Source organism: Vulpes vulpes, chromosome 16 (genome assembly GCF_048418805.1).
Source record: "Vulpes vulpes isolate BD-2025 chromosome 16, VulVul3, whole genome shotgun sequence".
Classification (NCBI taxonomy): Eukaryota; Metazoa; Chordata; class Mammalia; order Carnivora; family Canidae; genus Vulpes; species Vulpes vulpes.
In genome coordinates this window covers 78701071-78725201 of record NC_132795.1, presented here as the reverse complement: position 1 = coordinate 78725201, position 24131 = coordinate 78701071, and the positions used below count along the sequence as shown (strand labels likewise).

The window sequence follows — 24131 nt, the reverse complement described above, 5'->3', positions numbered from 1 at the left end:
GTGATAAACAGTATGAGATCAGGTGATCCATAAAAAAATAATTATTTTTTAATGGCATTAACAGTAATGTTTAAGTTCTTATCTAAAGTAAGTTTATATTTAAAAAGCAAATTATTTCAGGGGCTCCTGAGTGGCTCAGTCGGTTAAGCAACCAATTTGATTTCAGCTTGGGTTATGATCTCAGGGTCGTGAGATCAAGTCCAACGTTGGGGATGCACTAGGCTCCAGTCTGCCTGAGAGTCTCTCTCTTTCCCTCTGCCCCTCTTCATGCTCATGTGCACAACCTCTCTAAATGAATAAAATCTTAAAAATAAAAAAAAAGCAAATGATTTCATGAAAAGTATAGCAAAAGTCTCAAAGAGTGGTAAACTAATAACTGAGGTATAGAAAAGACTTCTGTAAAAGATAACAAAGAGGAAGGACACATCAGCCCTTCCCTCAAGATAATTAAGTTATAACATTTGAGGGATTTTTAGATAATATGGCAATAAGCACACAAACCCAGATTCCACTGAAATAATAGAATCTAAAAATTACGGAATTTTCATGATTAGTAGAAACTAACTAAAGTGCCTGATGGACTTCAAATGGAAGGTGCCTGAAAGAAGAGCTTGTGTGATCCAGTTCCCCCAATATGAAGGAAAAGCTTACAGGAAGCTAAGTGGACAAGATACCTGTAAAACTTCACTAATATTATCTAACATGCAGGGAAAAGGTCAGGCTATGAGGTAATTCCTTCAAATAGGTTTGAAAGGGGATCCCTGGGTGGCGCCCACGGTTTAGCGCCTGCCTTTGGCCCAGGGCGCGATCCTGGAGACCCGGGATCGAATCCCACGTCGGGCTCCCGGTGCATGGAGCCTGCTTCTCCCTCTGCCTGTGTCTCTGCCTCTCTCTCTCTCTCTGTGACTATCATAAATAAATAAAAATTAAAAAAAAAAAAAAAAAAACAAATAGGTTTGAAAAATGCTATGTCGGGCAGCCCAGGTGGCTCAGCGGTTTAGCGGTGCCTTCAGCCGGGGGCATGATCCTGGAGACCTCGGATCGAGTCCCACATCAGACTCCCTGCATGGAGCCTGCTTCTCCCTCTGCCTGTGTCTCTGCCTCTCTCTCTCTGTGTGTGTCTCTCATGAATAATAATAAAAAAAAAAAAATCCCCAAAACAAAATTCTCTGACCACTGGGAAATTTATAATCGATTAAAAAGATATCCAAACTATAATTACAGATTATCTAATAAATAAAGGGTATAAACATAGTTATATAAAAACTCAGAGTATATGGCCAAAAGCAAATTTATATCCACTTTCACTTTTGGGGGGAAGACTTATTTATTTTGGGGGAGAAGGCATGAGGAGGAAGGGCAGAGGGAGAGGGGGAGAGAATCTCAAGCGGACTCCATTGCTGGGTATGGAGCCCTACATGGGGCTGATTTTATGACCCTGAGACCACAATATGAGCCAAAACCAAGAGACATTTAATCAACTGAGCCACCCAGATGCCCCTATGCACTTTCATTTAAAAAAAAATATATATGGTACTTTAAGATTTTATTTATTTATTCATGAGAGTCACAGAAAGAACATAGGCAGAGGGAGAAGCAGGCTCCCTGCAAGGAGCCCGATGTGGGACTGGATTCCTAGGACCCTGGGATCATGACCTGAGCCAAAGGCAGACACTCAACCAACTGAGCCACCCAGGTATCCCATTCATTTTCATTCTTAAACAACAAATGAAATATTTGAAATAAGCTTTTACCTTATCTGGGGGATGGGGAGAAAAAATTATATAATGTTATATAATGTAAATGTATGAAAATTGATAAATTATTAAACTAGAAGTTAGAAAAAATAATGAGACTGATAAATCAAGAGAGTATTCTAAAAAACTGTCAATATGCTACACACCTAGTTTGACCCTTGTCAAAGGAAGTAACAAGGACTTTAGGAATTGTGATCTCTATCATCTGTTAACTCTTCCTTCAGGATAAATCTTTGCTACTACCTTATCTGACCATCCCCAATTGCACATTCTGAACAGAAACTGGACCATAAGCACATCCTTATACATGTACCAGATCCACGCATAGCCTACACACAGAAGTCCACAGCCGTGCAAGAAGGAGATCCATGTTCAATCTCATCCCACTTCCCCAGGGCTGAACACTACTTGTACAGTGGTTAAGAGTGTTGAACCTTGGAGCCATTCTTCCTCCCTGGGAATCCTGGCTGTCTTTAAGAGCTGAGTAATCTTCAGAAAAATGTCTGTTTTCTGTGTATTAGTATACTCAAAATCAACTATATAAAAAATAATTATCTACTTCACTTTAAGAATTACTGTATTAAAAGAGTTAATTCGCATAAAGTGCTTAGAACTCTGCCAGACAGTGAATACTCAGTAAACACTGGCTACTGCTATTGATGTATGTTCATTTTCTTGGTAGTTTCAAAAATTGTTCCTGTTTCCTCCAGTCTAATAGTATGCAAATTTGTTTTTGTTTTTATTCCACCAAATATTGGCATTACATTTCAACAAATACTTTTGAAGTTTTTTTTTTATTTTTCTCTACAAATGTTGAAAATCAACTGTAAGATATAACCTCCCCCCCCACACCATGTGATATACAAAACTTCCTCAGAATTCCTAAGATTAACAAGATTCAAATTGTTAATTTTTGTTTTTATATCACAACTTTTCTATTTCAAAAAGCCTTTCTTAAAATTTGAATTACACTTCACAAGTACATTAAGAATTACTTGAACAACAATAAAATTTATGTGTTGTTCTATTCCTCTGGTCCTTTGTTTATATAAAATCCTATATGATACAAGCTATTATGATTGCTGAAGATCTAACATGATGAATTCCAGAATGCTTCCACTCCCCAAACTCTTCTTTAAGGTAACATTATTCTATTACTGAGGCTCTTTTACTTTCTGAACATCATGTCATAATTATTATAAGCAGAATGGTATAATATAAGACCACTTCTGCAGGTATAAAAACTAGAGACCTAATCATTGCTTACTGATTGGCTATGTGACACTGGACATTTTAATCTGAGTCAGTGTTATAATTCATATTTTATTCATAAAATAAAAAAACAGTCCACTTCACGAAGTTGTGATGAGATTCAAATAAGGTAATTTGTGTGGAAGTGACATAGAGCTGCAAAATAAATGAATACTTATTTCTGGGGGTTATTCTGAAATTGGCATAAAGTTAGAGTTCATATGGTATTTTTTTTTTTTTTTTTAAGATTTATTAGAGAGACGGTGTGCGTGCAAGTTGGGATAGGGGGAAAAGGGGAGAGAGAGAGAGAGAATCCTGAAGCAGACTGCCTAATGAGTGTGGAGCCTCTTGGATGTGGGATTCAATCTCAGGACCCTGAGATCATGACCTGTCCAAAATCAAGAGTTGGCTACTTAACTGACTAAGCCACCCAAGTGCCTTAACTTTATATGGTTAAACAGTATATTCCTACTCCTTTGTCTCTAAGAGGAAGTTGTGAAAAAATCAACAACAACAAAATCAATTAATTCTGAATAAAAGATAGTAAAGAACAAGGAATAAACTAAATTTAGAAGGAAAAATAGCACCTGTCTTAGAAAAAGTATACTATCAGTGTAAGGCAGTTTTTAACATCCTAGCAACCTAAATATATAGAAAGAGAAATATCATGGCTGTCATATCATACTGTCATATAGAAAGAAACATACCATACTATTAGGTGAAACTTTGTTCTGGCCTTCAGCAGCAAAATAGCACATGAACTCTAATTAAGTGTTTGAAATTTTGATTTGTTTTTCAAAGGAAGTCAAATTTTATAAATGTATTTTTGGATGAAATTACTTAAATTAGATATATTTTCAGTCAGTTGGCTCAAAGGATACATGTGTTTTTTAATGATAGGGAAATAAAACTTTAAACATTAGCACTCACAACATCCTTTGCCCCAACCTACTTCAGTTTCATATAGAAAAGATACATATGAATTATTTTTCATATACTAAGACAATTATTTTAACTTTTCTAGCCATGGTCTATCTTCATATTCCTGAGATTACACTTCTAGAAACTATTTAGTTCAACAGTCTACTTTTCAAACACTATTGTGAGAATTACAAATTGTTTTGACCATAGTAGAATTGCTATTTCCTTGAAAAAGTAAATTGGAAGAAGTGGTACTGAAAACCTGCTGTTCAGGGCAGTTAAGTATCTTGAGTAAGGTCTCCAAATAACAGTCTGGTTTATGTTACCATGGCAGCATTTCCTTTCACTGGGTCTGTTCACAAACTATCAGTAACAAGAGATAAAATTATCTATTTGCTAACATTATGTTTTACAGTCTTCAGCAAAGATGAGTTTATTTTAAACTAACTCACTTAAAAACCTTGCCCTTTTATTACTGTGCTTAGATGACAGAACACAAATAATAAAGAGTTTTCGACGTTAAGTACTATTTTAAACTAAATTTGCCTATAACAAAATAAATCCTCTGTGCAATGGAAACAGGAAATGTGCATTCTCTCATTTACTATTTTGCATTTTGGAACTATAAGGCTTCTGGACTTATTTGGTAGAGAACCACTGACGGTTTTGAAGAAATAAGGAATATTCTAAGAAATGAACTTTAAAAAGATCTTAATGTTAGTTGTAAAGAACTGTTTGGGAGAAAAAGCAAAGTTCACTATTCCTGAAATGTTTTTATGTACTTGCCCTATACATTTTAATAGTTTTCCCCTGACTACCTTTTCTGTGGTTTTTAGAATGACTGAATTAAAAATAATTAACTAGTTAAAAAGGGCATTCATAAGTCCTGCTTATAGCTTAAAGCATGAACTTTTATAGTGGTTGGCATGACTTCTTTTCCTGGGATTCAGCTATTAAAGCAAGTCATCACTATGCAAATGTACAGACTAAAACTGTACTAAACCGGGCAAAATTTCTAACTTTGTGTTTCCCAGCTGAAGTCTCACAGTTAAAGTATTTTAGTTTGGCTTTATACAAATTTAGAAAAGTAGAGATAAGACCTGGATGTTTAAATATTTAAAACATGAAACCCAAACCAAAACAAACAAACAAAAAAGACCAGGTCTAACTTTTATAATTTTAAAATATTGAATTAAATATCATGCCAAGATTTTCAGATCTGTCTAATTGAGAGTTTTAACAATGGTATGGATGATTGGAAGGAAGATCTAATCAGTAGCTATCCAGCTAGTTGGGTACAATTATCACTTTGTAGTTTGACCCAGACCTTGCCATCTTGCCACTTTTTTTTTAGATTATCATGTATAGACAAGAGCTACTCATCAGAAAAGTCCTGGCAAGATTGCCAAATTCAATTCCAACATTTATTGGAGGTTAAGTAGAACTTACTTGCCTTCTGCAGATTACAAGAGAGGTACTGTTATTTTGAAACATTGATTCTAGAAGTATTTCATAAATTAAAAAAAAAAAAAAAATCCACAAGCAACTTCCATCCTTCCTGAATGTATCACTTTCTGTCCAAGCTTCAGACATTTAAGCAGAGTGGCTATTGATTTTTATGAAGACCATCGCCTGACAGTTCCTTTCCTCTCACCTGACCTGTTGTAATAGCTTACTAATTTTTATCCCAATATATTATAATTTCTATATTGATCCTCATATTTATTATCTCACATGATGATTTCTTTATCTCACTCTCCCCATACTCTGGACTATATGCTTTCTTGTTCACTATCATTTCCTTAACTTTTTTCTTTCTCTGAGCATTCAAAAAATGCTCTGGTTAATTATGTAAATAACGCACACATTTAAATATTATGACAAGAAGAGTCCTTGTGATCACTACCATAAATCAAACCACACTGGACATATTATTCTGCAATTTTTATTACAAACAATACCACAGTGGATATATACCTCCTCAAATGCAAGTATGAATATTACTGTAGGGGGAAAAATCAGAATCTAATCCACTAGATCAAAAGATGTGCACATTTCTAATTTTAATAACTGTAGCCAAGTTGCCCTCAAAAATGGTCATACTAATTTACACTCCTATCAGTAGTGTGAAAATATTCATATTATTTCCCCATCCTCTTTTAATTTGATATTATCAAAAATTTAAAATTTTTGCATTCCAATGGCTAAAACTATTTTCTGGGGTTGTTTTAGTTTGTATATCCCTGATTACTAGTGAGGATGAACATCTCTGCATGCTTATTAGCCATTTATATTTCCTCCTCTGTTAACTGTTCATATTCTTATCAAATTTTCAATTAGTTTCCTTTTATTGAATTAGATGAATTCTTTACATACAGTGGAGTATTGCTCATTGTAAACATCTCCTATCAACTTCATTTTTAATGACATGATGTTGGTAGCTTGAAACTGGCCATGATGGAAATATTTATACTGTGAAAATTTACAAAAGCTATATACCCCCACCCCTACTCAATCCTTCAACATATATCAGCACACCAAATTTTGAATCCTAACCTATTGACTGCTGGTTGTCTCAATCACTTCTTCTTAACCAATCATTTTCAAGATTTCTGCAACATTTGATACTGTTGCTCATTCACACTTGAACTCTGTGGCTTCCATTTTAACATAGTTTTCCTAGATTTTTCTACTAAAAATCAATGCTGATGACTCCCAAACTTAGAGCTTTGATCCCAATTACCACTATTCCTGCACCGTATGTCTAATTATCTAGTAGACAGTTCCCATCTTATGTCCCACCATAAATATAAACACAATAGGTCTAAAACTAGAAAATAATTAAGTGATAACAATTCAAAATAAAATCTAACAATACACATTGGAAAGAACATATCCAACATTCCTAAAATTTGTAGCCACCTGAAATGAAAGTTTGACTGAGGCTGGGTGAATCTGCTTCTAAGATGGCTCCTCACATGACTATTGGCAAAAAGGCCTCATTTCCTTGACACATAGGCCTCTCCATAAGGCTGCTTAAATGTCCTTATGATACGGTAACTGGCTTCCCCTAAAGCTAGCTATCCATGAGCCCAAGATGGAAGTTACATTGCCTTTTATGACCTAGCATCAAAAGGCATGATCCATCATTTCCCCAAATCCTCTGGGTTACACTGGTCAGCCCTATTCATTACTAGAGGGAACTCTATCTATAAGGTCAAAAATACTAGAAGGGCTCATTTGGGGGCCTCTTCAAGGTTGTCTATGACAGAGATTGATTCTCTGAAATTATTGAGGCTTTTTTTTTTTTAAGATTTTATTTATTTATTCATGAGACAGAGAGAGAGACAGAGACACAGGCAGAGGGAGAAGCAGGCTCCATGCAGGGAGCTCGATGTGGGACTCGATCCCAGGGTCACAACCTGAGCCAAAGGCAGACGCTCAACCACTGAGCCACCCAGGCATCCCAATGCTTCTTTTTTTTAAAAAAAGATTTTATTTATTTATTCATGAGAGACACACAGAGAGAGAAGCAGAGACAAAGGCAGAGGGAGAAGCAGGCTCCATGCAGGAAGCCCGATGCGGGACTCAATCCCAGGACTCCAGGATCACATCCTGAGCCAAAGGAAGACGCTCAACCAGTCACCCAGGCGTCCCTATTGAGGCTTTTTAAATGGCCTAACACATAGCTGGTCTTCATAAATATTCCATGTATAGTAGACAATATGTTAGATAGCAATGTATTACAAAAGATAACTACTATAATCTCCTTTAAGTTAGCTGTAAGATGATAATACATCTTAATGTCTTGTTACTCATGGACTAATGGCACAAGGATCAAAAGGGAGCCTGTCAGAAAAGAAAGCCTCAATCTTCACCCTAGATTTGCTTAATCAGAATCTGCATTTTAACAAGAACCCCAGATATCAGTGTATATATTTAAATTTGAGCAGCACTATCCTAGAAAAATCATTCACTTAACAACATAATTACTTGCTCTTAATTTTTATTCAAAACAAGAATAGGGGCAGCCCAGGTGACTCAGCGGTTTAGCGCCACCTTCAGCCCAGGGCATGATCCTGGAGACCTGGGATCGAGTCCTGCGTCAGGCTTCCTGCATGGAGCCTGTTTCTCCCTCTGCCTGTGCCTCTGCCTCTCTGTTTCTCGAATAAATAAATAAATAATTTTTTAAAACCTTAAAAAAAAAATAGAGGAGAGTTCTGTTACCACTTAGGGCTATAGGAAGCCATAAGAAAACATTGTTCCCAGCCTAACAAGAAAAAAAAACAAAATAATCCGTGAAATCATACTTTCTTATGGGTCCATCCAAGAACTAAGGCCACAAGACAACTGAAATAACTGAATTCTAAAGTGTGACAGGACCTTGTGAGGAGAAATGGAACATACGAACTGTTTTAGCTTTGGGAGAGTATAGAAAAAGTGGCAGTCAAAAAAATAAGGTATAAAAAAAAAGAGAGAGAAAGACACTCAAATTTTAACAAATTCTTAAAAGCCAAGTGTGAACTAGCAAGATAATTTAGCATCCTTGGCATTCTCAGACAGAAGAATCTGCATCGATTAGCCAGCATTTTTCTGCAGGCATTCATCCAGTGCTCCATAAGAAGACTACAGGGCAGGAGACCTAAGAGAGACACCCTTGGAGATGGTGAAGGATATGCTAAACATACTAAGGTTTAAGGCTGGCTCAAGGATATCAGGCAAAGCTCATCCATATTCCAGACTTTAAATGAGCGTGAGATCAGATGTCACTGTGGGACAGGCACACAACTTGCCTACATATTGGACAAAGCTCCACTATGAAGCAAAAGCCTCCTGCCACTGAGAGGCAAAATACCCTCCTCATCCCAGTCCTGGATAAAGGATGGCTGCTACTGAGAGAAAAATATAACCCTCAGCTATCCTCTCACTTTTCTGACACTAGGCAATAGTCTAGTGTCATTAGGTAATGGGTAGGAAATCTGCTCATGCCCAGATGATACGAAGCAGAGATCTGCTGCCACTGAGATAGGAATTGGTAACTCACTTGTACCCAGACCTCCCAACGATCCTAGGCAAGGTTTATCTACCATTATGGGAATGAGCAGGAAACTGGCCTGAGCTATGGAGCAGTGCTGTCCAACAGGACTTTCTACAATGACAGAAATATCAAATATCTGTACTGTCCAATGTGCCAACCACCAGCCACATGTAGAGATGGCTACTGATGACTGCAGCTCTGGACTCCACTTTGAGTAGATGGGAGAGATTGTCTGCTCCAAGAGGAGGCAAGGCAAGTCCTACTTTTGAGACTACGCATAAAAAGCCCATTTAATACTAAAACTAGAGCAGAAAAATCAAGAAACTAATGCTTCCATCCCAAGAGCCTCATACTAAGTAACAAGCAGTTGCTATGTGAGGGGCAAGAGCACAGAGAGAAATATCTAACTCCTTTCCTGTCCCCAAATATATTACAACCTGAAAGATGAAGGAAGAGCAGAAATGCTAAAAAAAAAAGTCATCTTGCCACTCCAGGACACACATTAAGCATAAAGTATTGGTAGTCCATCTCTATATGAATTTGAAGCCTGTGGTTCTCAGAAGGTAACTATGACAACCACAAAACCGAAACCCAGCCCAATTACCTAGATTGACCAATACGTGTTTCACACGAACAATGAGACAAAAGTTGAGGTATGTCTACCTCAGTCTCTACTATTCTTTTTTTTTTTTTTTTGTCTCTACTATTCTTTTACAAATAATGTTTGGCATTTAATCCAAAATTATGAAACATATACAAAAACAGGAAATAAAACAGTCAACAAAACCAGACCCAGCGATGGACCAGAAATTGAAATTATTAGACAGACATCCTATCTATAATTAATATGTTTATGGATCTGGTAGGAAATTTTAGCCAAAAGATGGAGACTACTTTTATTTATTTTTTTATTTTTTAGTTTTTATTTATTTATTCATGAGCGACAGAGAGAGAGAGAGAGAGACGCAGAGATACAGGCAGAGGGAGAAGCAGGCTCCATGCAGGGAGCCTGAGGCGGGACTTGATCCGGGGTCTCCAGGATCACACCCTTGGCTGCAGGCGGCGCCAAACCGCTGCAACCACCGGGGCTGCCGGAGACTACTTTTAAAATGGCAAATGAAAATGCTAGAAATGAAAAATATGCAGAAGTCCTTTATCAGGGTTATTGACAGAATGAACATAAAAGAGGGAAGACTTAACCTATAAAAGTTGAAGAGAAATGATCCAAACTGAAACAGAGAGAAAAGAGTAGGAACTTGGGCAGAGCAACCAAGAGGTGAGACACAGCAAATGGTCTAACATTTTTACTTGGAATCCTAGAATAGGGAAGTAAGGAATTATTTGAAGAGATAATGAGCGAAATTTTTCTTAAATTTAATAAATGACAACAAATCACAGATCCAAGAATCTCTGAGAAACCAAAGGAGGATAAAAATAAATACAAACACACCCAGGTGCATCATAGTCAAACTGCTGAAAAGTAGTGATATAAAGAGAAAAGTCATGGAAGTCAGACAGCAAGAGAGGGAAGAAAGGAAAGAAAGGAAAGGAAGGAAGGAAGGAAGGAAGAAAAGAAAAGAAAAGAAAAGAAAAGAAAAGAAAAGAAAAGAAAAGAAAAGAAAGAAAAAAAGATAGATTGATTACAGAGGAACAAAGATAAGAATGGCAGCAGACTTATCAGAAACTATACAAGCCAGAACACAAGACAGTACCATCTTTAAAATACTTAAAGGAAAAAAATCTCTTAACCTCCACAAAAAAGATTTTTATAAATTCATTGCTAGAAGATTTGAACTATAAGAAATGTTAAATAGGGACACCTGGGTAGCTCAGTGGTTTAGCACCTGCCTTTGGCCCAGGGCAAGATCCTGAAGTCCTAGGATCGAGTCCCACATTGGGCTCCCTGCATGGAGCCTGCCTCTCCCTCTGCCTGTGTCTCTGCCTCTCTCTCTCTCTGTCTGTCATGGATAAATAAATAAAAAATATTTAAAAAAAGAAATGTTAAATAAACTTATCCAAGAAGAAGGAATTGATCCAGATAAAGCATCAGAATTAGTTAACTTTTTCTGTAAAACGCCAGATAGTAAGTGGTATAAGAGTAGAATGGTAGTATTATTTGAAAGTAGACTGTTTAAAAATATATACTGAAAAGCATATAGTAAACATCAACCCCCAAAAAGAGAATAGCTGATAAACGAGTAGCAGACATAAAACTTAATCATAAAAAACCTCACTTCTTAAAAAGACAGGAAAAGTGGCGGAAAAGAATAGAGCAAACAGAAAATAAGATGATGATATATTTAAATCCAACCATATCAATTACATTAATGTAAATGGCCTACATTCCAATTATAAGGAAGAGACTGCAACATATTGATACAGTGACAGGAACACTACAGAAACTTAGAAAATTGGAACATCAGAAAATGAATTTATGTACTTATAGTAGACTGAAATTCTGCTAGATTTGTATCAATATTTAAGAAATTTTAAAACATCTCAAATGAAGGGAAATGATGAATATAATTAAGCTCAAACTGAAGTAATGATGAGTTGACTATTTTTTGTCTTCCTTTAGTTTCCCCATATTTTAAGGTCTCGATGTTAATTCTCCCCCACCTCCCCAAATATAGCAATGTTCATAAACACTGACCTTGCCATGGCTTCTTTCCACTTTCTGAAAACATTTATTCAGGGACAGATTATGTCGAACAGAATTCTTCCAGCCTGTTGGTGCAGTAGCAAAATATGGGAAGCGGTCCAAAATCCAGCTATAAATTTCTTTGACAGGCAAACATTTATTTGGAGAGTGTTCAATAGCCATGTAAATGAGAAGACTAAAGGAGTATGGGGGCTTTGCAGTTGCTGATTTTTTTTCTGGGTTCTGATAACAAGATGGTCCTAAGGATGGCACATCATCTCCCTCTATGTCATACAATGGACTAACAATTGGAAGACCCTCACTTCCAAAGCTGAAGTTTGTTAGGAGATTAGTACTTTCATGAAGCCAGTTCAAGTTTGTGAGTTCATCATCTGCTGACTCACTGTCCACTAGTGTGGCCTTTGGCCTGGCAGCATCAACAGCTTCAGGCAAGCTTCCCATTTTGTAAATCTGGCTTAATCCTGCAACCTTTTCAGCTCCTGGAGTTTCAGCTCTCTTTTCTGGAGTCATTCCAATTACTGGACCCATTTACTCCTACAGTTCTGCAATAAAGGAAACAATTGTCAATCAATATAATACTTAAGATTCTTAAGCTCATGGAAAAAGAAAATATATATTTAAATATCACCAAATCAGAAATTTTGCAATTATCCTATATAATATTTAAGCACAATATTTGTACAACAAAGACATTAACGGTTATCATATAAGGAAGAGAATTTATTTCCTATTATTTGAAATGGCTATAAATAAAATACAGCATTATAACACCATATGTATGAGTGATATTAATAAAAGTAAATAATGTATTTTATTTAATACTTACTAAAGTCCCCAGCCCACAGTAACAGCCTAATAAGTAATGGCTATTATTATTAAAAATGAGCAGACTTTCTTTGAATTATAAGACCTTAAAATCTACGCATTTTCAGGATCTATGACCTTATTCAATATAGAAAATAACCAAATTTAAATTCAACAAATTTAAATGCAAATATATATTTATAAATATGTTGAAGATTTAAATTCAATTTTAAGTCAAATTAAAAATGTTGCTTAAACAATAATTTCAAACAAACTCTTCCCTCAGATTTGAAATATTCACTATAAAGAGATAAACATTTCTAATATTTGTATAGGTCATATTAAAAAGATAACATTTCTTATTCACTAAATTCATTATCAGCCAAATAATTATTTACTATGAATTTATTATTTCTTTAGTATACTTAATATTCTTAACTAAATTCTATATCATCTCATCAAGTACTGACACTAAAAGGTTGGCATTCTCTAAGTAAAATTTTAATTGTCACTGTATTTTCAAGGAGGGGGGAAAAGCTATTTCTATACTACCTTTTTAAATTTCTATTTTCTCATATGTCTTTTTGTTTTGCTTTTGAAACATACTTCAATGCAAAAAACTTATCATGGGGAAATAACTGACCAAAGAGAAAAGTAATAGAAGTAAAGTGCTATTAAATTCATTTTCAATGGTTCATGAAGGTACTTCATTTATGAATTCAGTGAAAAACTTTCTAGGTCTTCCATTACCCTATTCTATCTACTTATGCTTATACAACTGAAATTACAGAAGGACCCCCACAGTTTTATTTTACTTAGAACAAAGCTGGCAGGTTACTCCAAGAGTTATGAAAACTGGTCAATTTTACATGTAGAACAGTCTATCTGGATTCTGGTAGCCGTAATAGATGTAGTCTCAAAGCACTTAGTAATCAACAGCATCAGCTAATATTTTTGGGACCAGAGATTGTGCTAGCTAAACACCATAAACTACATCTCAATTAATCATCAATTAAATCCTATAAAGTAGGCACTATTATTAACCCAATTTTATAAATGAAGAAAATAACTCAAAGGTTAAGCATTCTGTTTTAGCTTACCCGCTTAGTAATTGGAAACAACAGAATTTAAATCTGGGCAGACTGACTTCAGAACCACAACTCTTAACTACTACATTATCCTGGTAAGAATGCAAACTCATCACTTGTGAGTACCAATGACCCAATCCTATCCATGTTAAATCTTATTACTGTTCTCTCCATATCCAGTTCCTATCTTTCTTTCCTGCCATCTATAACTTGACATACCAAGACATTTTAAAAAGGAAAAGATCAAACTGTAAAAATTTGGTTTCTATTTCAAAATCAATTATGAAAACCACATATTCATAAACATGTGTGTATATGTGCACGTTTCAGAGATGACATTCTGTCCTATGTAGCTAACCAAATTATTCACTTTACCACCAAAGTCTTTCTACCTATAGAGAATTTCAAAAATGTGATCAATGAGAATTCATTGAAGAATTATCTTCCTTTCTTTAAAAACAAAACACTCTTAGCACTCAGTGTTCAAAGGGAATGACTAATTTCCAATGTTCTACTTTTGCTACCTATATCTTTATTTATCTTCAATCACATATAGAAATCAGAGAGTACCAAATATGAGTAGCTAACATTTACTGAGACATTACTATATTTTAGATAGTATCTATGGGCTTTAAAATCTCTACTTAATCTGCATTGCTACTTAGTTCTGCGTATGGTCCTTTCTTCAAAGCCATGAATTCCATAATGTGTAAGTTTTTTACTTTTGTATTCCTAATGAATCTTAACAAAATGTTGGGCATGAGTAGACATTCAAATTATAATTATTTCAAACCGAAATGAATTTATAATCAACATATATGATTACTCTGTACTAAGTACTGTACCACCTGCCTTTAAGAATTATTTTAAAAGAAAATCCTTAATACTAGAAAACATCATAACTGGTAATAATCAGAAAATTGAAATTCACTGCTATTATAAGGAAATGGAAATGAAGTAAGCCATTTGCCTAAGGTTCTAAAACTAATAAACAGTAGAGGCAAAATTATAAACCGGACTGAGTTCAGTATTCAAGTTTTTTGTTCACTAGAGTACATTCACTCTCTTAAGGAACTTATATTTTTAGCAATCCTAATTAAAACAGATACTGTTGACAGATATGAGAATAACATATATTCTCCTCAGAAATTAATTCAGATGGCTGTGAATGTTATTCCTCTGAATTACAGGTTTAGAATAAAATCCCATTATCTTAAGACATAAAGGAGTATTATGGCAGCATATATGCCAAAGATTATACAACTTGTACAGCCAACCAAAGTTAAAAAGTCAAGTACTGACACAAAAAGGCTGACATTCTCTTAGTAAGGTTTGGACTGTGACTGTATTTTTAAGGAGAGAAAAAGAGCTTTTTTTAAATTATACTTTAGAGCACCATCCACTTAGAATACTAATTCCACCACAAAAATTAGGCAAATGATCTTTTCTCACAAATGAAGTATGTAAATAACAAGCATATTAGAAAATACCCAATTTACTGATAATCAAAGAAACACAAAGCAAAACACAAATGTTAAGTATGACAATGTATTTGAACAGTGCCTAGTATGCAGTAAGCACAAATATTAGTAATAAAAATAATAATACTTACTTTTGCCCAAAGTAGCAATGGTTTAAAAAATACTTAATACATGACTTGGGGCAAGGAGCTAGTGCCATTTTGGAATGCTAACTGGGAATATGTACCAAGAATCTTTAAAAATGTCATAATCTTTGACCCAATAATTCATAGATCAATGGAACAGAATTGAAAACCCAGAAATAAACCCACACATATATGGTCAATTAATCTACAACAAAGGAGACAAGACTACACAATGGGGAAAAGAGAGCCTCTTCTTCAATAAATGGTGTTGGGAAAACTGGACAGCTACATGCATTAAGAATGAAATGTGTGGACTACTTTCTTAAACCATACACAAAAATAAACTAAATATAGATTAAGGACCTAAATGCTAAGACCTGAAACCAGAAAATTCCTAAAAGAAAATAGTAATCTCTTAGACATCAACTATAATAGTATTTTTCTGGATCTGTCTCCTCAAGCAAGGGAAACAAAAGCAAAAATAAACAATCGGGACTATATCAAACAATAGGTTTTTGCAGAGCAAAGGAAACCATAAACATGATAAAAGGCCACCCACTGAATGGGAGAAAATATTTGCAAATGATATATATGTTAAGGGTTTAAATATCCAAAATATATAAAGAACTCATATAGCACCATCAGAAAATCCCCAAATAATCCAAATAAAAATGGGCAGAGGACCTGAATAGACATTTTCCCAAAGACATACGGATGGACAAGAGACCTATAAAAAGATGCCCAAGGGAAATGCAAATCAGAACCAGAATGAGGTATCACCTTAGGCCAGTCAGAATGGCTAGTATCCGAAAGACAAGAAATAACAAGTATTGGTGAGAAAATGGAGAAAAGGGAACTCTCATATACTACTGGTGACATACAAATTGGTCCAGCCACTGTGGAAAACAGTTTGGAAGTTCCTTGAAAAATTAAAAATAGAAGTACCAAAGGATCCTATAATTCTTTTTCTGGGTATTTACACAAATAAAACAAAAACACTAATTCAGAAAGATATATGCACCCCTATGTTTAATGTGACATTACTTACAATAGCCAAGGTACAGAAGCAACTTAAATGTCCACTGTTAGATGAATGGATAAATAAGATATGGTATATATAAGCAATGGAATATTTAATACTCAGCTATAAAAAGGCATGAAATCTTGCCACTGTGACAACACGGATGGACCTTGGAGATATTATGCTAAGTGAAATGAGCCAGACATGGAAAGACAAATACCCTATGATTTCATTTACATGTGAAATCTAAAAAACAAAACAAAACAAATAACATCAATAAAAAGAGAAATACGCTCATAAAGAACTGGGGGTTACTAAGAGGAAGTGTATAGAGAGATGGGTGAAATGAGTGAAAGGGATTAAGAAATACAAACTTCCAGTTATAAAATTTATCATAGAGATGAAAACTATAGCACAGGAAATATAGTCAATAATATTGTAACGTACTGAGGGGCACCTGAGTGGCTCAGTTGGTTCAACGTCCACCTTTGGCTCAGGTCATGATCCCAGAGCCTGGATTCAGGCCCTGTGTGAGGCTCTAAGCTCAGCAAAGAGTCTGCTTCTCCCTTCCTCACTGCCCCTCCCCGTTTGTGTTCTCTCAAATAAATAAATTTTTTCTAAAAAAAAGTTTTATATTATAATACACTGGGGGGCACTTGGCTTCCTCAGTCAATTAAGTATCTGACTCTTGATTTTAGTTCAGGTCATGATCTCGGAGTCCATGCTCAGTGGAGAGTCTGCATGAGGATTTATTTCTTCTCCCTCTGCCTCTGCCCCTTCCTCTAAAATAAATAAAATAAATCTTAAAAAATAGTAATATTGTAATATACTTATTGTGATGAGCATTTTGTAATGTATATAATTGTTGAATCACTATGTTTGTACACCTGAAACTAATATTCTGTCGACTGTATTTCAAATTTAAAAAATCATATTCTTTGACCTAATAATTCTACTTATAAGTCACTTCAGTGAAATAATCCTACAGAGGAAAAATAGATTCTCTTTCCTCCTCCTCTGTTAGAAAAGTACAATTTACACATTTTATTACTAACTAAACTGAAGTGCATCTATTCAATCTAATAGTCATTAAAAATGGTCTTCTTGAAGACTATAAACAAAAAAAGCTTATTAAGAATTGGTGAAAAAGTAAAAATACATAAAACACTAACAGTGGTTTATATTAGCATCTCGGTAATTTTTTCTTCTTTACCAGTTTTTCTTTAAAGTGTTTATTATTTTTATAGTAAAAAATTAAAATATACTCAAGGGGGAAAATGTTGTGTTAAGATTATTTTTAGTTATAGTATTTCCACTTCACAAAGAATCAAATCACAAAAAGGTCATGGACTTATCAAAAGCTAAGCCAAATACAGAAGCCACAAAAAAAAAAAAAAAAAAAAAAGGCAGCACAGAAAAACAGAACACACAAAACACAAAACCAACCAAAAAAACCCCAAAGAGAAGCCACCTCTTAAATTCAGTACAGCCTATTCTGCTACCAAGCTTTTCTGTAACACAAATTAGCTCACTAGTAAATAGGAGAAAGATTTTAGTACAATGTGAAAATCACATTGGTTTCTAAGTGATTTTTACCAGCCTATGTTTTTGCAATACTAAATAATAACAGCTGAACCCAAAATAGGCTAACATAGTGGAAAGCTGCAAGCTGCTGAAAATACAGTATTGTACACAATTCTCATTCAACCCATGTTCTTCCTCTTGGCACAGCTTGGCCACATGCATTTTCTTGGAAGTGTTAATGAGCTCTTCTCTCCAAATCTTTATGCATTTTACCCTGGCCTCCATAACCAGTAGCATCAACCTTTCCCTGCATATCCATCAGTCTATTTTCATCTTTAAAAAAAAAAAAAAAACTAAATTGTAGTATTTTAAAATTTGCAATAAATGTAATATATTTTTAAATATATTCTAATATTCTTTTAAAAATATTTAAAAGATTTTAAAAAATATTTATCCATCACACACACACACACACACACACACACACACAGAGGCAGAGACAGGCAGAAGGAGAAGCAGGCTTCAGGCAGGAAGACCGACATGGGACTCGATCCCAGGACTTGGGGATCACACCCTGAGCAAAGGCTGATGTTCAACTGTGGAGCCACCCAGGCGTTCCAATATTCTAATATTCCTATTAAAATCTATTTGTTAGTGTTCTAGTTACAAAGCTTCATGCTTTTAGGTGAGTTGACCCATCAGCTGGCATAATATTTTACTGTTTTCAGAAATATATAATATGTAATATTACAACAGAAAGACCTGTATATTTCACAATATTAAAAAACAATCTTTTACTTTTGAACTGAAACCACTCAGTAGCAGGTCATTAATAATGTGTGTGGAAGTTTGTTTCATAAAGCAGAACAAGTAAAGAAATAAAAGGAAATCTGGCTAGTGATGTAACATTTCCTTTTATTAATCTTTTAAAAACAATACTTCAACAAACCACACATAATTGTTACACATAATAAATATCACTCAATATAAGCATTAGGGTCATGAGACTAGATGTGGGGTTTGAAAACAGTACTCGAATTTCTTAGGAATATAATTAGCATAACCCGAGTAATGAATACATCCACTAATAAACCAATTCCTAAAAACCATGACAATGCTACAAAAAAAGGAGGTAAATGTACAAGACAATTTTGCAAAGTACACATTAGTGTTAGGCCTCCAAATATTCTACATTTCAGGAAAAATACTGAATTTCTTTAGACAAGAATAATTTAAAAGCTGAGAGTTCAAACAAGCCCAGTAAAATCACTCTGCAAACCTCTGCCTACATCTTCATTGTGCAAGGCCATGGCAGTATCTTGAGAAGAGGGTCCAGAATTAAAATGTATCATTTTTTCACATCTGTGTAGCACATGCATCTCTCAAATGTATCTACTAGAGATTTGTGTATTTCCATCCTAATTTCAATATTACAATGATACTATATATTCAATATTACAGTGATATTCTACTCTAGGACAAGAAAAATAAAATTCCATATTGGAATTCTTGGATCATTTCCCAAAAGGTTAGAGGAATGCACTTTTGCTTAGGTCAGTATTAACAATGTTCTGAGAGGCAATGCTTGACTGAGCTTAGAGAAGGGAAACTAAGGTACAGAATTTTCAAAATTACCCTGGTATTACAGGTATTATAAAAGCTATTATTGATAACTCTTTTGCCCAAAATAACTAAGAAATTTTCTAAACACAAAATGCTAGTTATTACCACACACATTTTTTTACTTATTTTATTTGTCCATGTTTTTATTTTTTTAAAGATTTTATTTATTTATTCGTGAGAGACATAGGGAGAGAGGCAGAGACACAGGCAGAGGGAGAAGCAGGTTCCATCCAGGGAGCCTGACGCACGACTCGATCCCAGGTCTCCAGGATCAGGCCCTGGGCTGAAGGCGGCACTAAAACCACTGAGCCACCCAGGCTGCCCAATGTCCTTGTTTTTAATTGACTGTATCAAAGACTAGGCAACAAAAACATTTTTTCTTTATAGTTTTACCATGTTAGGATCCCTAAACATTATTTTAGCCCTTTATATTTTTAAACATCATATAAAATTGAATTGTACTGAAACTTGTTCCCCCCACCACCAAATTCATTAACATTATAGCAGCAATAATTCACTTTTACAGAGGACTAGTATTCTACTTTACAAATATACTAAATTTATTATACTCTTGAAGACAATGATTTATGTCTGAGGGTATTACAAGTAGCATTTGTTCATAACTCCTGGAATACACCTGCTAAGAACTTTTGAGGTACACAACTAAAAGCAGAATATACTGGGTGGAATTATTGGGTCACAGTATTTTCTCTCATGACAAATTACTACCAGGAATGTATGGGCATTCTGTTTACTCCATGTACTCATCAAACTTTTTTTTTTTTTGCCAACCTAATGACTATGAAATTTCATCTCCTTATGTTTTAATTTGCATTTCCCAGATTAGTAATGGGAGTTGAATACGTAGGTATCTCCCGCTTTTCAAAGCTTTTATTACACCACTTTGCTTCTACTAAAGGCCTATATTAGTACTTGTAGAAGAGGATTTTCGCTGTTAGAAAAAGGCAAGAAGTAGACAGAGTCTGTTTTGAAGTGTCCATTACAGAGACATGCATACCTTGAGCAAGGAGGGTGGCATGCCAAGCTCCTTCGCCAGGGGATCTATACTCAGCACCTCAGCACCAACCTGCCATAGCTTTGAACTGTACCTATGGGCTTCTGTGGTTTTCTTGATTTATTTTGTGCATCCCTTGGCAAGATGCATCCTGAGGTATCAGAAAAGCCTATGAGAATGTTGCCTTTGGGAATGTTCAAAAAATTTTCCATATAAATTAATGGTAATTGCTTCTTCACTTCCATTTTGGCTTCCTAAGGTTTTGTAGGAAAAGGGGAAACCTGCATATAAGAAATCTCTTCTACTGTCTATTGCAGTCATTTGTTTTGTTTGTATACTAATCCTTACATGTGATTCAAATATCTTTCTGTAGTAGATGGTTTGTCTTTTTAGCCTATTAGTTGCCTATGAATGAAAAAGTTATTGGGACGCCTGGGTGGCTCAGTGGTTGAGCAAACTGCTTTTTGGCTCAGGGCATGATCCCAGGGCCCAGGGTCAAGTCCTGCATTGGGCTCTTTGCAGGGAGCCTGCTTCTCCCTCTACCTGTGTTTCTGCCTCTCTATGTCTCTCATGAATAAATAAATAAAATCGTTAAAAAAAAAGGTTCTTAACTTTAATATGATGGAATTTATTAACCCTTTCTTTCCTTTATGGTTAATTTCTCATTTAAGAATTCCTTCCCAGGGATCCCTGGGTGGCGCAGCGGTTTGGCGCCTGCCTTTGGCCCAGGGCACGATCCGGGAGACCCTGGATCGAATCCCACATCGTGTTCCCGGTGCATGGAGCCTGCTTCTCCCTCTGCCTGTGTCTCTGCCCCCCCCTCTCTCTCTCTCTCTCTCTGTGTGACTATCATGAATAAATAAAAATTAAAAAAAAAAAAAAAAAAAAAGAATTCCTTCCCATAGGGATCCCTGGGTGGCGCAGCGGTTTAGCGCCTGCCTTTGGCCCAGGGCGCAATAGGAGACCCGGGATCGAATCCCACATCAGGCTCCCGGTGCATGGAGCCTGCTTCTCCCTCTGCCTATGTCTCTGCCTCTCTCTCTCTCTCTCTGTGACTATCATAAATAAATAAAAAAATAAAATAAAATAAAAATAAAACAATAAAAAAAAGAATTCCTTCCCAGAAAATAATAAAAATAAAAATAAAATAAATTAAAAAAAAAAAAGAATTCCTTCCCAAGGTGACTGAGTGGCTCAGTTGGTTAAGCATCTGACTCTTAATTTCAACTCAGGTCATGATTTCGGGGTCTTGGGATCCAGCCCGACGTGGGGCTCTGCAATCAGTGAGGAGTCTGCTCAGGGATTCTCTCTCTCCCTCTCCTTCTGCCCCTCCTCCAGCTCATGCTTTCTCTAAAATAAATTAAATCTTAAAAAAAACCAAAAAATTAAATCTTAAAAAAAATTATCCTTCCTGTTATGGGAACCAATCGCCATTAGACATGCCAAGAATGAAAGGCCTTTACTTGGACCATTTCTCAGGATTGTGTTTGCTGCAAGCAAACCTGAAAGATGAGCTAACATTTCCTCCCAGACAAAAAGCAGTTTGAGCTCCATTAACATTTCTTCTTTCATTCATGAGTTATTTAGAAGAATGCTTATTAATTGCCACGTGATTTTTTTTTCTTACGAATTTCTAACTTAAATGGTCCATAGGATACTAATCCTTTGAAATGTGTTAAAACTTGTTTGGTCCCAGTATGTGGTTGATTTTCATGATTCAGCTGATGTTTGCACTGACTGGATGAAACAGATGTCCACTGAATTAAGCTTGTTAATTACATTGTTCAATTTTTCTATATTCTCACCAATTTGGGGGGGGGCAGCACTGTTTTCTTTATTAAATACTGAGGAAGATGTATTTCAATCTCCCATTATGCTGGTGAAGTTAGTCTATTTTTCCTGGTAGTTCTGTTAATTTTTGCTTTTCTTTGTGGTTATGGTTGTAAGTGCATACAAATTTAAAGCTATTATTCCTGGCAAAACTGAAACATTTACCATTAATAGATCAATTCTTTTCCTCTAGTAATTCTACTAGTTTTAACATCTACTTCAAATGATATGCCAGCTTTCTTTCTACTAAATGCCTGGTATATTTTTTTCCATCATTTTACTTTCAACATTTTTTCCTTTTGTTTCCTTTCAGTCTCTGCTTTAAACCTCATAAAGCTCAGGCAGGGTGACTTCACTTATAAAAGTAGTTATTTCTATCTATACTCTCCCATGTAAATTCATTCATCACTTAATAAATTCAACAAACATTACAAAAAAATAAACCCCACAGAACTGAACATTTTAAATATAAGGTATAAATATATTTACTTCTAATGCCTTATTTGGTGCTCTACTCTACATTTCTTTCCTTCTCTTTTTTTGCCTTAAGATTTTTTACCCTGGTTCTGTTTTTTATAATCTATTAGTTTGGAAATTATATTTTTATTTCTATTACTAAAGTGTTACCTGGGATCCCTGGGTGGCGCAGCGGTTTGGCGCCTGCCTTTGGCCCAGGGCGCGATCCTGGAGACCCGGGATCGAGTCCCACGTCGGGCTCCCGGTGCATGTAGCCTGCTTCTCCCTCTGCCTGTGTCTCTGCCTCTCTCTCTCTCTCTGTGACTATCATAAATAAATAAAAATTAAAAAAAAAAAAAAAAAAAAAAAAAACTAAAGTGTTACCTTACAATTTTTACCATGCATTCTTATCAAAATCCAAAGTTACCTTTAATCTGAGTAATAAAAAGATCTTTTGAATACTATATTCGATCACCTTCTCCTGGTTTAGAATAACAGGTATTTTGTAAATAACTAAAATAACTGGCATTTTGGTTCTAACTTTTATTATTTATAGTTAATAATAAGTAATATTATTATAGTTAATTTTTATTAATTTATCTATATACTTACAACTTTCTTTGATTATTTATTATTGAATCTCATTCTTGTTATGACCATTTTCCCTCTACATAAAACATGGTTTGCTATTAAACTTTCAGACTTTATTTACCTGAGCATGTCTTTATTTTACCCTCTGTTTAGGAGACATTTTTGCTAGCTATGGAATTCTAGGTTGAACTAGAATAGGTTATAGTTGTTAGATTTATTTCCACTGAATATTATATCATTTCATGGTCTTCTACTTTCACTATCATTATTAAAACTTGATAGTCCTCTAAAAGTGTTGTTTTCTCTTAAAATTTTCTCCTTTACTTACTTCTTTTATGTTTTCCATTTTCTTTTCTGTGTTGCATTCTGGATTTCTTCAGATGTTCATCTCTCATTATACCAATTTTTCCTTCGGTGGAGCCTATTTACTTTGATCTTTTTTTTTTTTTAAGATTTTATTTATTTATTCATGAGACACAGAGAGTGAGAGGCAGAGACACGGGCAGAGGGAGAAGCAAGCTCCATGCAGGGATCCAGGTTTCCAGGATCATACCCTGGGCTGAAGGCGCTGCTAAACCGCTGAGCCACACTGGCTGCCCTGATCTATCTTTTGAATTTTAATTTCAATTACTATACGTTTTTATTTCTAGAACCCCTGATTCTTTATGAAATATCTGCTCTTTTCCTCATTTCAAGTTGTCACTGAACATATTAAATGTACTAATTTTATATTTTATATCTGATACTTCCAAGATGTGAACTACTGGCAAGTCTGATTCTGCTGATGCTCTTATATTATGCCTTGTTTCCTTGGATAGTTTGTAAATTTTTATTATAAGCTACTCATTTTTAAAAAAGATTTTATTTACTTATTTGAGAGACAGAGAGAGAGCATACACATGAGCACAAGTGTTGTGTGTGTGTGTGTGTGTTGGGAGGTGGGG

At 35.1% G+C, this 24131-nt stretch overlaps 1 protein-coding gene across 5 annotated transcripts in view; it reads right to left on the bottom strand.

The window, feature by feature from the left end:
* Window positions 1-24131, bottom strand: part of FOXN2 (forkhead box N2) — a 71677-nt gene that overhangs the window by 25679 nt on the left and 21867 nt on the right. For all 5 annotated transcript variants that reach the window (XM_025992607.2, XM_072742312.1, XM_072742313.1 and 2 more), the window contains one exon: window positions 11621-12171. In XM_025992607.2, coding sequence (XP_025848392.1) covers window positions 11621-12157 — 537 coding nt within the window. In that variant the 5' untranslated portion in view covers window positions 12158-12171. The remainder of the gene's footprint in view (window positions 1-11620; window positions 12172-24131) is intronic.